The following is a 13,508-nucleotide window of genomic DNA, read 5'->3' as shown; positions in this document are numbered from 1 at the left end:
GAATGTTCATCTGTTAGGATTGGCAACATCCATGCTTGAATTTGTATTCTCCATTTCTTGGACCATTCTGCTGTTTGTCTCTTTCATTATTTGGAAGTCAAATTCCTTCTTTCAGCATTATAATAAGGCTATGTAATATAGCTTGAGACTTCTACTACACTTATTGATCTTACTTTCCCAATGCAGCTTTTGCCTGCATTATTGTTATTTATTGCATGATTTAAACTTTGAATTTTTGCATAGGAGTTGTGGGAGGTTTTCTAAATTGAAAAGAGATTTTAAGTTGGCAGAGTAGGAAATTTTTGTTCATTCTCATTAATGCCTTTGCCCTTTCTTTCTCTGAAGTTATCGCCAGTGGTTTAAGCTGTCTGGCTGCCTTGATTCTGCTTTAGTGCATGTCTGGAAATTTTACTGGTATGAAAAGCATTTTTTGGAACTTTAACATCATCAACAAGTTCTCTTTTCACTTAAATAGCTAAAGGATAAAACATTTTATCTCAAATTCCTGCATTCTGAGGAAATTCACTGATTTCAATGTCAGGAGTTTCTGTTTGTTTCTAAAGAACTAGTGTAATATGTCATTATTCATTCATTCAACCAACATTTATTTGGGTGCCTATCACACGTCAGACAGTCTACTGACACTTTTTAAGTCAGGGTGGGAGGTTATGGAATAAGATTGAAGATGTCCGACACTCAAGAAGAGTAGAGTCTACTGGCAGAGTCAGGCACAGAAGTAACTAACTTGGACAGTGTGATGAATTCTGTAATAGAGGTGTGCACATAGAACCATAGGAGCCCAGTGGAAAGAGCCGTGAGCTCTGTCTGCTGTGGAGTCCAAGAAGGACTCGAAGAAAGGGTGACATCTGAATAAGACATCAAAGGAAGAATAGAAGTTTTCCAGGAGGTAACGGAGAGGATGGGCATTCCAGACAGAAGGGACATGTGAACTAGGCATGAATGCAGGAGTGTGCCTGGCATTTTTAGGGCACTGTGAGTAGACCAATATGGATGTTTTAAAAATTGCCAGAATTGGCTGGATGCAGTGGCTCACACCTGCAATCCCAGCATTTTGAGAGGCCCAGGCAGGTGGATCAACTCCAGGAGGTCAGGAGTTGGATACCAGCCTGGCCAACATGGCAAAACCCCATCTCTACTAAAAATACAAAAATTAGCTGGGCTTGGTGGCACACACCTGTAATCTCAGCGACTCAGGAGGCTAAGGCAGAATTGCTTGAATCCAGGAGGCAGAGGTTGCAGTGAACCGAGACTGCACCACTATACTCCAGCCTGAGCGACACAGTGAAACTCCATCCCCATCGAAAAAAAAAATTGCCAGAATTTGGTTAGGTAAAAGGTAATAATCTGGGAGGGTTTCACGTCCTGAAAGAAACCCAGAAAATGATTGAGTTTTTGTTTGTTTGTTTTAAGAGAAAGAGTCTAATTCTGTCACCCAGGCTAGAGTGCAATGGGCCAATCATAGCTCACTGTAACCACAAACTCCTGGGCTCAAGTGATCCTCCTGTGTGAGCCTTCCAAGTAGCCGGGACTACAGGCATGCACCACCATGTCCAGCTAAGTATTTTTATTTTTGTAGAGATGGGGTCTCAATAAGTTGCTCAGGCTAGTCTTGAACTGGCCTCAGGGGATCCTCCCACCTCAGCCTCCCAAAAACCTGGGATTCCAGGATGAGCCACTGTGCCTGGCCATGATTGGTTTTCGTATGTTCTTTTTAGCTGGGCCCGTGCACGGAGCTTAGCATATGGTTATGTGATAGCTAATCCCCCTTGGGCCCCTCAGACACCTATCCAAGTATATATTAGTTTATCTTACACATTGTGTTGAGAACATTTTCTTTTGTTCAGTCAGCCACAGCGTTAGGTTACAGAGGCAGTAATTTAAGGGAGCCCCCAGAAGTGCACGTATGCACAATCACTACCCACACATTAATATACTTGTGCAATGCACACGATCACACAAATATGCCTTTTTTTGTATTATCTTTCATTATTCCTAATAAGAAGTTGAACCCATGGGCGGTGCTTCCTAAATATTTGAATTTTTTGTTTGTTTGTTTGTTTGTTTTTTTAGCACTAGCATCTAGCATGTGCAAATACTGCATACACATGGATCCAGAAAACTAAATTAAATGAACGTAGAAAGGAACATATAAATTGTTGGGGGTTTTTTTTTGTTTTGTTTTGTTTTGTTTTGTTTTAAATAAAGAGTAGGTAGGTGGAATGAAATAGTAATGAAATAGTGAGTGTGGGCAAATGGGCAAAGGATGCAGTCTGGTAGGTGTTAGAGACGATGGATGCATGGGAGAGTTTGGAAAGTACAGAAATTTGTAGTCTGTGTAAGAGTTGTCAGAAAGTACATGGAAGATTTCTACTGTCTATGCTTTTAAAAAATATTTAGCATCATTTAGTCAAATTTCTGGAGACTACTGCAGAGTTAAATCGTGAGGCGAGGTTCTCTGTGAATTTATTAATGATTAATCATGATGGTCCCAAGTTTCCCAATTGTGCAGAGCCAGCTTTCCAACAGATTCCCTTAACAGGAAAGATGCATAACTGGGAAATTGCATAAACCAGCCAGACGTCTTCAGGGAATTATGGGTAGGCAGTTTTCTTTTTAAGTGGCTTATAAAGCATTTGAAGAATGCCATTGTGGAGCAGAGAGCACATGCCCAACCATTGCCTTTTTTTGGGAAGTTGGCACATTCTCGTTTTGAGTTGCCTGTACCCCCGCGCTTCACTGTGGCTCCTAGGGTTCCTGGGGGGCTCCAGGAGTCTAGGTGCTTGGGTCAACCAGTGACTCACTCAGAGCTTGAGCCAGTTTCCAGTCAGATGACTGCGGGGAATGGGAATGGGGATGGGAGCAAAAGTTGGCTTGGGAGTAGGTAGAAAGTAGAAATTAGAGATAGGCCTTCAAGGAAATTCCAGTTTGCTTTCCCCATTTTCAGAGTCTCTGGTTTGGCTCAAACTCCCAAAGTGTCTCAAAGAGCCTTCTTCCTTTTATTCTGGAGCTACTTAGAACCCAAACTCTTCCACTTTTCAAGCAAGGTTTAGCCAGAGCTGCCTAGCAGACCTGTCCAGCATCTTACCCTGAAACCCCTTGGGCAATGCTGAGGCCCTGCATTCCTAATACAAAAGGGAGCACAAATGGGTGGGTGTGTCCTTTTTGGCACTTGTTCCCCTCCACTTTGCTCTTTTGCAGTCAAAAAGTCTTGCACAGCAGTTACTTAATGCCAAGCTGGCCCAGCTGCAGCTAATTTAATCACTCATATGTTGAGTGAGGTACTATTTTCATTTTGCAGCTGGGGTAAACTGAGGGTTGAGATCTTTATTTTATTTAGCAACAGAAATGGACTCTGATAGATATAGGATGAAACATTTGGACATCCTTTTGTTTGTTTTCCATTTGAAACATAATTCACTATATTATACACTGCTTCCTGTGCCCTAAATTAGTATAAATTTAAATTTTAGCTACTGCAACCTTCTCTTCAAACCAACTACTGATTCCTAGAATAAATACTAGTGATTTCAAATGAAACCTTTTAAATGTATGGGCAAGCAGCAAGGAGTTGTAATTGTTTAAACAAAAATTATTTAGAAACTTGAAATACCGTATTTTGTCTTTTTTAAAATACCAGTGGGTGTTTAGGCCCACGTAAAGAGAGTACATCTCTGGGCCCTGAGGCGCACGCCTCACACCTGGACGGTAAAGACAAAGAGCACCTGAAACGTACACGGCTTTCTGCAGGATGCTGTTGAGAAACCAGAACTTAAGTAACGGTTAAAGTAAAGACTCCAAAGTCAGACAGACCTGGATTTGAATCCAGCCTCCAATACTGAGTAGCTGGGTATTCTCTTAGCCTCCTTTTTGTCACCTTTTACCCAGGCATGAGGATAGCGTCTACTTCACAGTTGTGAGGATGAATTGAGTTAAAACATGTGTAATGAGACTAGTGTCTGGCATGCACTACTCTATGGAGTCAGCGCCCAGTGAACGATAGCTCTTCCTAGCTTGGCCAGCCCTGCACAGGGCTTCTTCCTAAGTGCTGTTATGCACATTACCTTATTTCATTTCCCTAACAACCAGCCAGGTAATCCTCTTCCTCGCACAGCTACAGCAGTGTTAGTTGAACATTTGAATTTTTAAGCATCTTGACTGAATATGACACTGCATTGGTGACATTTTGATAGCTGTCACTGCATGGTTTAGTTCCAGCATCTTTCAGCACATTCAGAAGCATCAACCTTTACATGTTGGGGCTTCTCCAACAGCAATTATAGCCACAAGTGGAGAAAAGCTATACATGTTCTCATAAAATATCATCGAGATTTGTGTCATAGGCCTCTAGTGACAAAGACATGTTTAACTGCTAGATGTCAGCTTTTTTTCCCCTTTCAGATAAAATTAAACTGTGGAGTTACCATTTAATCCACAAGTGTAAGAATAAATTGGTTTTTTAGTCCCAATTCTGTAGAAAATCAAAACTGGTACCAAATATTTTTATTTATAAACATTTTTATTGTGGGTGTAGACATATCTGTGTGTAGACAGATAGAAGGAGGTGCCCCCTGAAAAAAGATGGTGGTGTCATCTTTTGTGGCCAACCTGGTGAAATCCTGACTCCTCCCAGATGCCTCCCAGCCGGCAGCCACCCTGCTTCCCCCGTGACCTTCTTCTGAGTGTGAAGCTCTGGGTGCCAGTGCTTCTTCCAGCCAAGTCAGCAGGTGGGCCAGGATCAGCTTGAGAATTAGTTTTGTTAACAGCCCCAACTGGCCACTCTCAGAATAATTCTGTTAAATGTGACCTCTTGTATTATGTGGAGTAAGTCAGTAGCTGGCTATCAGGGAGACTTTAGAGACCCAGAGAGCTTCATGCCTAAGGGGAGAAAAAGAACATTTTTCTCATCTTGAGGCAGGTCACAGAAAATGCACACATGGTGCTGGGGACAAAGGTCTAGGAGAGAAGCAAAAGTCAGTCACCCCCGCCAGATATTTAATAGAATGTCAGAGTTAGACATGAATGCCATAAGAATAACGGAAAACTGAGAGCAGTGGGTCTTAGGAAGAGAAAAGGGAGTAAATCGGATGATAAAGCAAGAGAAGTTGTGAACCCAGCCAGAAAGAAAGATAAGGACGAGGCAGTCTGTCCCCATCTTAACACAATGCACTCCTAAGGGTGAGACTTGTGTAAGATCGGCTAGGCTGACGGAGCTGGGTCAGAGGCCTCAGAATTGGACTCTCATGGCCCAAGGCTCTAAGGTAACGTGATCTAGCATCATGGAGATGAGAACTGAGGCCATCCACCCCTTGTGGGTGTTTCCCTCAGGGCACTGCCCATTGCAGATTGCTAGATCATTTCCATCTGCCTTCATCTCTAGGCCCACTGCTATGCACCTCTACTCAGTTGGGGAGATAGAAACTATCAGGTGGTACTGAAAACTGAAGATGAATTTTCTCATGGAGTTCTCTTCTTAGAAACTCCTAGACTCAGTGACTGATTGCAAAAGGCACATCTGGCACAAGAAAACAGACTCCTTCAAGTTGTTGCACTTAATATCTTGATACCAAGGATCATAGGGATGGAAAGACAGTGCTAATCCCCATAAACGTGTGGTGTCTGGTCACTTGCGTGCATTCCGTGCAGTCAGTAAAATACAGTGTCGATGGAACCCAGTGCAGGTGGAGCAGGGCAGTTCCACATGTGCAATTGGTATTTGCTCTTCTTCCCTTCAGTGTGTTTTTTGTTGTGTCAAACACAACCGAGTGAGAGTTGCCCTTGCACCCCTACATGGAGTTAGAGGAGTGCATCCTGGCCTGGAATAGGTCTTTTTCTGGGCCACTCTGTGGGCTGTCTGAGCAGTGGAAGCATAAATATAAACCTCGGGCACATAAGGACACACACAGGCCGCAGAGCCTGTCAGGGGCTCTGTCATGTTCCGAGTGAACAGATGTTTATCCCACAACATTTTTTTTTCCCTTCTTGGAGTTTGTCCAATGCATTAAAAAAAAAAAAAAAAAAAAAAACTAAACTGTTTACACTAATTATTCCCTTTTGCTGCCTTTGCTTGTTTTGTTTTGCTCTTTTCTTTTTCCCATACATTAAGAGCTATTCGTGTGAGGAAATTCTGCCCAGCTGCTTTCTGGAACAGATACTTCCATAGCTTAAACCAGGAACCCTTTGTTCTTGGATCTGAGTGGAGCTCAGATTGCCTTGTCACATGTATCTTGGCGCTTCTTCCCTGAAGTTTATAGGCTTTTTAAAATCCATTTCCTTTTTACCCCAGAGATAATCAGCTTCCATAACTTTTCTTAAAGTAAATAACTCCAGATCCCTTCATGGTTTCAGATTTTCCTGTATGCTTCAGTCAGGATTTTATTCAGCAATCATTTATTAAGTACATTCTTAAGTTTGGTGAGTACCATACCTCTGTACTAGGTATCAAAAGAGAAATTAAACCGTTTCCTCTTTTATTGGTTTGTTCATGTTTTCACTTATTTTTTCATTTCCTTCATTCAAGAAATATTTGTTTAGCTCCTACTGTGTCCCAGGTATGGCTCTGGGTGCAGAGGAATCAGTGATAAGCAAAAACAGACATTGTCTTTGCCTTCAAGGAATTGCCAGTGTACTGTGGGAGAAAGACGTAAAGAATTAATTGCAATTCAGGGTGATACATACTATAATAGTAGGGTGTTCAAGTTTCTTTGAGGAATGGGAAGGGTGTAATTGGCTCTGCCTCAGGCATCAAAAATAACTTTACAGATTACTGGACATGTGAGAGTATTCTACACAGAGAGAACAGCATATACAAAGGTGAGGTATAAAGTATGGTTGTAAAATGATCATTGGTTCGAGGAGCTTGATATCTGAATGCAAAAACAGCAGATGCAAGAGGTGAAGCTGGAAAAGTAAGTTGAGTAGGCAAGTTGTTAAGGTCATTTTGCATGCCAGGTTTAAAAATCTGGAGTATGTCTTAGAGAAAATGGTGGGGGAAGGGGCACTTTTTGTTTTTTTGTTTTTGTTTGTTTGTTTGTTTGTTTGTTTTGAGACAGAGCCTTGCTCTGTCGCCCAGGCTGGAGTGCAGTGGTACGATATTGTCTCACTGCAACCTCCACCTCCTGGGTTCAAGGGATTCTCCTGCCTCAGCCTCCTGAGTAGCTGGGATTACAGGCGTGTGCCACCACACCCAGCTAATGTTTGTATTTTTAGTGGAGATGGGGTTTTGCCGTGTTGGCCAGACTGGTCTTGAACTCCTGGCCTCAAAGTGATCCACCCACCTCAGCCTCCCATAATGCTGTGATTACAGGCATGAGCCACTGCGCCCGGCCACACTGAAGGCTTTTAAGCAGAGAAAATGCTTTGGAAGTAAAGTTTGCTCAAAATTCATATGTTGAAGCCTTAACCCCTAGTACCTCAGAATATAACTATATTTGGAGATAAAGCCTTTAAGATGTAATTAGATTAGAATGAGGTCATCAGAATGGGCCCTAACCCAATATGACCAATGTCCTTATAATAAGAGGAAATTAGGACACAGATACACACAGGGGGAAGACACAGGGAGAAAACAACCACCTACAAACCAAGCAGATCTCAAGAGAATCCAGCCCTGCTAACTCCTTATACTTCCAGCCTCTACAGTTTCGAGAAAAATCAATTTCTGTGGTTGAAGCCATCCAGTCTGTAGTACTTCGTTACGGCAGCCCTAGGAGGTGAGTACACTGAGGTTTAAGTTTTGTAAAGATAACTAGAGTCCATGGAGGGTGCTGGCTTGGAGAGAAGAGTAACTTGAAGTAGGAGGAGCTGCGGTAGGAGAATAGGAGCTGCAGAGGTCTAGGTCATGATAATAAGGTTGAATGACCAAAAACTACTCTAGCGAGTTATCCTATTAACCAAAATAGTGAATACCACGGGAAGGACACATTTTGGGGGAGTAGGGGGAGGGGTGGATGCCAAACTAGTAAATCTGGATTTGGACCGCTTCACTTTGGTATGTGCCCTGGATGGCTGCATCAAAATGAATTTTCTTACCTTCTGGCCTTTGATTGGGTTCAGCAGCTAGAGATTGGAGAGTGGAAGGAGAGTGAGGAGGGATATTTCTCCTATCCCTGGCTTCTTCCCTTCTTTGCACTGGTGTGGCTGTGTTTGCAGTCTTCTACCTATGGCCACAACTCCATTGGGAGCCCCGCTCCTGACACTACAGTTATCTTTGGTTTGGTCCCAGTGATAAGGAACGCCTTTCCTTTGTTGCCGGCCCTAGGGTGCTTCTCTATGTCTTTTTGATTTCCCTAAACCCTGTTTACAACCTCATAACGAATGCCTTCATCAGACTTGCTTCTATCTCCCTTTTCAGTGTGCCATCTGTTTCTTGCCAGGACCCTGATGAGTTTTAAATGCCTACTGGACATCCAGGGGGAGATATCCAAGAAACAGTTAGAAATTTAGGATTAGGGGCTTGGAAAGAGGTTGAGACTGGATATAGCTTTAGTATTAACATGTTGGTGGGTGTGGAAACCATGAGTTGCCGATACTATAGTGTGAAAAGAGGTTCTTGGTTGGAATGCTGGAGAAGATAAACTTTTCAGGAATTGACAGTTCTCTGCAGCTAATAGAATCTTACTTATGCACATGTTCTTCATTCTGATTGTGTGACTGATTCCATACGAATCATTTGGACTGAATGATTGCACTGTCACTAGTTATATAGATAGGTACTGAAGTTTGCCTTTGTCTTCAAGAAGGGACTTGGTAACCAATGAGTAGTGAAGCAATTTCAGAGAAAATTTGTAAGTAGCATAATCAAGGAAAACATTTTTAAGCATCCGTAAGGATTTCATAAATGTATTTATTTCTAAATCTGCATTTAATAACAGGTTATTTTTGAATAATACAGTTTACGCTGGGAGCAGTGGCTCACGCCTGTAATCCCAGCACTTTGGGAGGCCAAGGCAGGAGGATCACCTGAGGTCAGGAGTTCCAGACCAGCCTGGCCAACATGGTGAAACCCCGTCTCTACTAAAATTACAAAAATTAGCCAGGCATTGTGGCGGGTGCCTGTAATTCCAGCTACTAGGGAGTCTGAGGCAGGAGAATCACTTGAACCCAGAACCCAAGTTGCAGTGAGCCGAGATCATGCCACTGCACTCCAGTCTGGGCGACAGAGCGAGACTCCGTCTCAATAAAAAATAAAAATAAATAAATAACGCAGTTTGCTAAGTCTGTTTGATAGGCAACACTTTGATGGCTAAGATTTGGTTACTCTATATATTCCAAAATAGTTAACCTATATTACCTATAAAATTGAGAGAATCATGATGTTCAGATGCTAAGTGTTTTTCCTGCACTGTCTCATTTAATCTGTATTTCTACTCCTATAAGGTGAATACCATTAATATCTTCCTCATTACTGATGAAGGAACAGAGGCTTAGAGAAGTTAATAATTTTCTCAAGACCACACAGCTAGTAAATGTCAGAGCCAAGTTCTATTTATCTGAATAAGAGAGTTTTTGCTAATACCTGAAAAGACTTTCTTGGATCTCACCCAAGGGCTTTTTTGTTACAGAGGAACTGAAGGAGCCCAGTGGAAAGCACTTCCAACTAAAAGGTGTTCCCATGGTCTAGACTTAGAAGCTGCCTTTAACAAGGGTCCACCAGCACACAGTGGAACCATTTTATTATAAAGGGCCAGAATTGCCTGTGTCGAATGCATAAAATATATTCTTTTTATTCTTTGGCTAGTATAAAAGTTATATCCGTTGTCCAAACTGAATAATTCAGCCAGGATCTGATTTTCTTGGAAGGCTGTCTCTCATAGGCTCACGTAGTGTAATCAGAGAACATTTGGCACTTTCGAAAGCCGTAGCCTACTTCTTCTGGAGGTCTGTGTGTGGCATGGTGTGACATCATAGGAGCTTGCCCGGTCTGCTTTGTATGGGCTGTGATCACTCCTAGTGGCTATGAATTTTTTCCTTTCATTTATGCTAAATTCTCCTCCCTTTTGAGGTTTGAAAGGCGAGGGGCATATAAAAAGGAAGTGGTTATGGCCCAAGGTCCTTTATTACCTTTTTTGTCCAATGCGTTGTTGACAGCAGTTTGCTTATCATTCTTAGAGGGCCAAAAGCTTCATTCTGATCAGGTTGCTAATGCTGAAACGTCTATTTTAAATGGATTTGAAGGCCCTGCCTAAAAGTTGAAAGATTTCAAGTCAGACTTGAAAACATCAGGAAGATTAATTAGTGTTTTCACAGTTTTTTTCCCTTCATGTTCCATCTAGGCACAGATCCAGTAACTTCCCCAAGGTGCAGATAGTTAGTCTCACCCCTACTCCCCAATTAATTAATTCAACCCAACTTCCAGAAAGATAGCAACACTGTAGGTAAGGGCTGAGTCCTGCTACTTATTCCCTCATTGGCCACCTGTGCCCTCTTCTCCTGTGAGCAGCTTCTGAGCAAGCTGAGGGAAGACTTAGCTTAGCTCCAATACGTCTGATCCCACTACTCGTGTTAAAGACTTGGTTAACTGTATTCTATTATGGGCTTATTTAAAACTTTATCTCCTTCAAACTCCAGTAAGGATTGTGGGTCAGTTTGTAAAAGAGCTCTTCTGAACCACACCATGGAGATTTATTTCAAGCTGTGGTAACATAGTAAGCCTGAAATGTACTACTTTAATTATTGTAAATGTCTTTGGTTAAGAGGAAAACAATCACTTTTATTTTTAAAGACATTTTTGTTTTACTCTAAGTAGTGCCAATATTGGTGGCAATGTTTAGCCATTCTGGAAGATAATTTAACAATATGTGTTAAAAACCTTTAATACTTACATCCCTGTTGCTCTAGGATTTCAGTATATTATTGTAGTTCTAATCTGAGTGGAGTGTTTTTACCTGACAAGCATTTATTCCCCTATTTTTATGTTCTTTGTGACCTCTTAAAAGAGGCAATATAAATATCCAGGCCGGGGGGCGGGGGGGTGGCTCACACCTGTAATCCTATACTTTGGGCAGCTGAGGTGGGAGGATCACTTGAGCCCAGGAGTTGAGACCAGCCTGGGCAACATAACAAGGCTTATCTATACTAAAACAAACAAACAAAAACAATAGCTAGGCATAGTGGGGTGTGCCTGTAGTCCCTGGGAGGCTGAGGTGGGAGGATCACTTGAGTCCAAGAGGTCAAGTCTGCTGTGAGCTGTGATCATACCAATATACTCCAGCTTGGGTGACCAATGTACTCCAGCTTGGGTGACAAAGCAAGACTCTGTCTCAAAAAAAAAAAAAAAAAAAAAAAAGTTCAGTAATAAGGGATTAGATAAGTATATTACAGTATAGCAGCATAACAGAATCCTGTTAGTCACTGGAAAAAAACAAAACAAAACAAAAACCATAGCCTGGGATCATATTTATAATACAGGGCATTCCAGAAGTCCCAGTACAGTTTTAAGCTTTAATCACTTCAGAAATATAAATGCTTTAAACTTTCAAAAAACATTTATTTGAAAGTTTATTTAAATTTCTTTAAGATTTATTTCAGGTCGTGAATTTTGGACAATAAATTTTTAATTTTTTTGTTTCAGTTAACGTGTCAGATTAAAAGAAAAAACTAAAATTAAAATTTGAAATTTTTAAAATAATGTGTTTTATAATCTTAATCACAAACTTTATAAAACAAAAGATAAGTGAGGGTGATAATTTATTAAAACAGACTTTAAAAACAATATGTACAGCTTGATTCTGATTATATAAATAATATATACATGCATGTGCTGGAAATTAAAAAGGAAATCTGTATAGCAAAATTAATAGTGGTTTTCTCTGGAGTGGTATGATTATGTATTGTTTTAATTTTTCTCTTTGCTTTCTCTATTTTTCAAGTTTTCTGTAATGAATGTCTACTAATTTCTATTTAGAAAAATGTCATTTAAATGCTTTAAAAAATAGAGCCAATATTTAGACTTACTCTGAGTCAAAGTATCACAATTAGTGTATATAAAAAGCTAGGAATATTAACTTCATCTACCAATTGCCATTAAAGTAATTAATTTAGCTATTAATACTGAAAATAAAGAACAATTAAATGTAAGAAATATTTCCTCCTAAAATAGCTAAAAGCTATGCTCCATATCTTTATGTTTGATTGATAGTATCACATTTTTAAGAAGTTATTTTTAGATGTTTATGAACTATAAGAGAATCATATAAAAGGAATAGCTGTAAAGGGAGATTAGAGGGCTTTTTGTTGTTATTATTTTGTATTTTGTCATTCTAAGAGATTAAACAAAGATTCATGAGTAGAAGCTAGAGTGGAAAAGAATTTAACTTTGCAAGAAATTCATTTCTCCCTTACATCTTATAACATTTTTTAAAGTAGAGAAAAATCAAATAGGATAAAAGGACTACAGATTTTTAAAAAATATGTTTAAGTAAAGAGCATGGTATAAAAGGATATATGATTCAGAGTATATTTCCTCCAATTCCAGTCCCCTTGTCTTCCAGCTCCCCTTCCCAGAGGCAGTCAGTTATGTATGCATGTCCTTCCATGAATATACAAAGGTATGTGAACATATCCTTTCTGTCATGTGGATGGTAGCATGCTGTACATACTATGTTGCAGTCTGCCTTTTAAAATATATATATATATGTATCTTGGAGATTGTACCATATCAATGCATATGGATTCACTAGTTCATTATAACAGTTGTTTAATCATCCTTACTGATGAACCTATGAGTTTACTTTCTGTCTTACTACAACTAATGATAAATATCTTTGTACATACATTGAGGACTACTGTTCTAACAGTTGCGTCTGTCAAATGATGAAAGATGATGATGGGATTCTCACATCCCGATAATACTTGATAGCTTTCAAAGCACTTCCCATATGTTTTTTGTTTTGGAATGATCTACCTTCAGGAATGGTTAGTGACCCACTACTGGAGGTGGTCAACCATTGTGTGCATTTACAAGGTTGCTATGGAGAGAGGATCAGTCCCTGAATGGTGCCTTCTGGCTAGGCAGTGGAGGGGAGGTGCTGTCCTTTCTTACTTTCCTATCTAGTAGATCTTCCCATAATAAAGGCTTTTTTTTTTTTTTTGAGACGGAGTCTGGCTCTGTCACGCAGGCTGGAGTGCAGTGGCCAGATCTCAGCTCACTGCAAGCTCCGCCTCCCGAGTTTACGCCATTCTCCTGCCTCAGCCCCCCGAGTAGCTGGGACTACAGGCGCCCGCCACCTCGCCCGGCTAGTTTTTTGTATTTTTTTAGTAGAGATGGGGTTTCACCGTGTTAGCCAGGATGGTCTTGATCTCCTGACCTCGTGATCCGCCCGTCTTGGCCTCCCAAAGTGCTGGGATTACAGGCTTGAGCCACCGCGCCCCGCCAATAAAGGTATTTTTTAAGCAGCCTGTTTTCTTACTATCTTGAAGACATGGGAAAGGAGGGAAATCCATTGTGTTCTGATTGTTTTCCATGTTTAGTGCTTTATGCCTGTTTTTAA

General features: G+C 40.7%; 1 protein-coding gene across 6 annotated transcripts in view; it reads left to right on the top strand.

Annotated features, from left to right (window-relative positions):
• The window catches only part of BABAM2 (BRISC and BRCA1 A complex member 2), a 454,559-nt gene that overhangs the window by 275,094 nt on the left and 165,957 nt on the right, over positions 1-13,508 (top strand). For 4 of the 6 annotated variants that reach the window (XM_050754003.1, XM_050754000.1, XM_050754002.1 and 1 more), the window contains one exon: positions 12,510-12,566. The exons of the other annotated variants lie outside the window; for them this stretch is intronic. In XM_050754003.1, coding sequence (XP_050609960.1) covers positions 12,510-12,566 — 57 coding nt within the window. The remainder of the gene's footprint in view (positions 1-12,509; positions 12,567-13,508) is intronic. 6 annotated transcript variants of the gene reach the window in all.

This window comes from Macaca thibetana, chromosome 13, assembly GCF_024542745.1.
Source record: "Macaca thibetana thibetana isolate TM-01 chromosome 13, ASM2454274v1, whole genome shotgun sequence".
NCBI lineage: Eukaryota > Metazoa > Chordata > Mammalia > Primates > Cercopithecidae > Macaca > Macaca thibetana.
The sequence above is the reverse complement of the archived record's forward strand: the minus strand, read 5'-3'. Positions and strand labels throughout refer to the sequence as shown.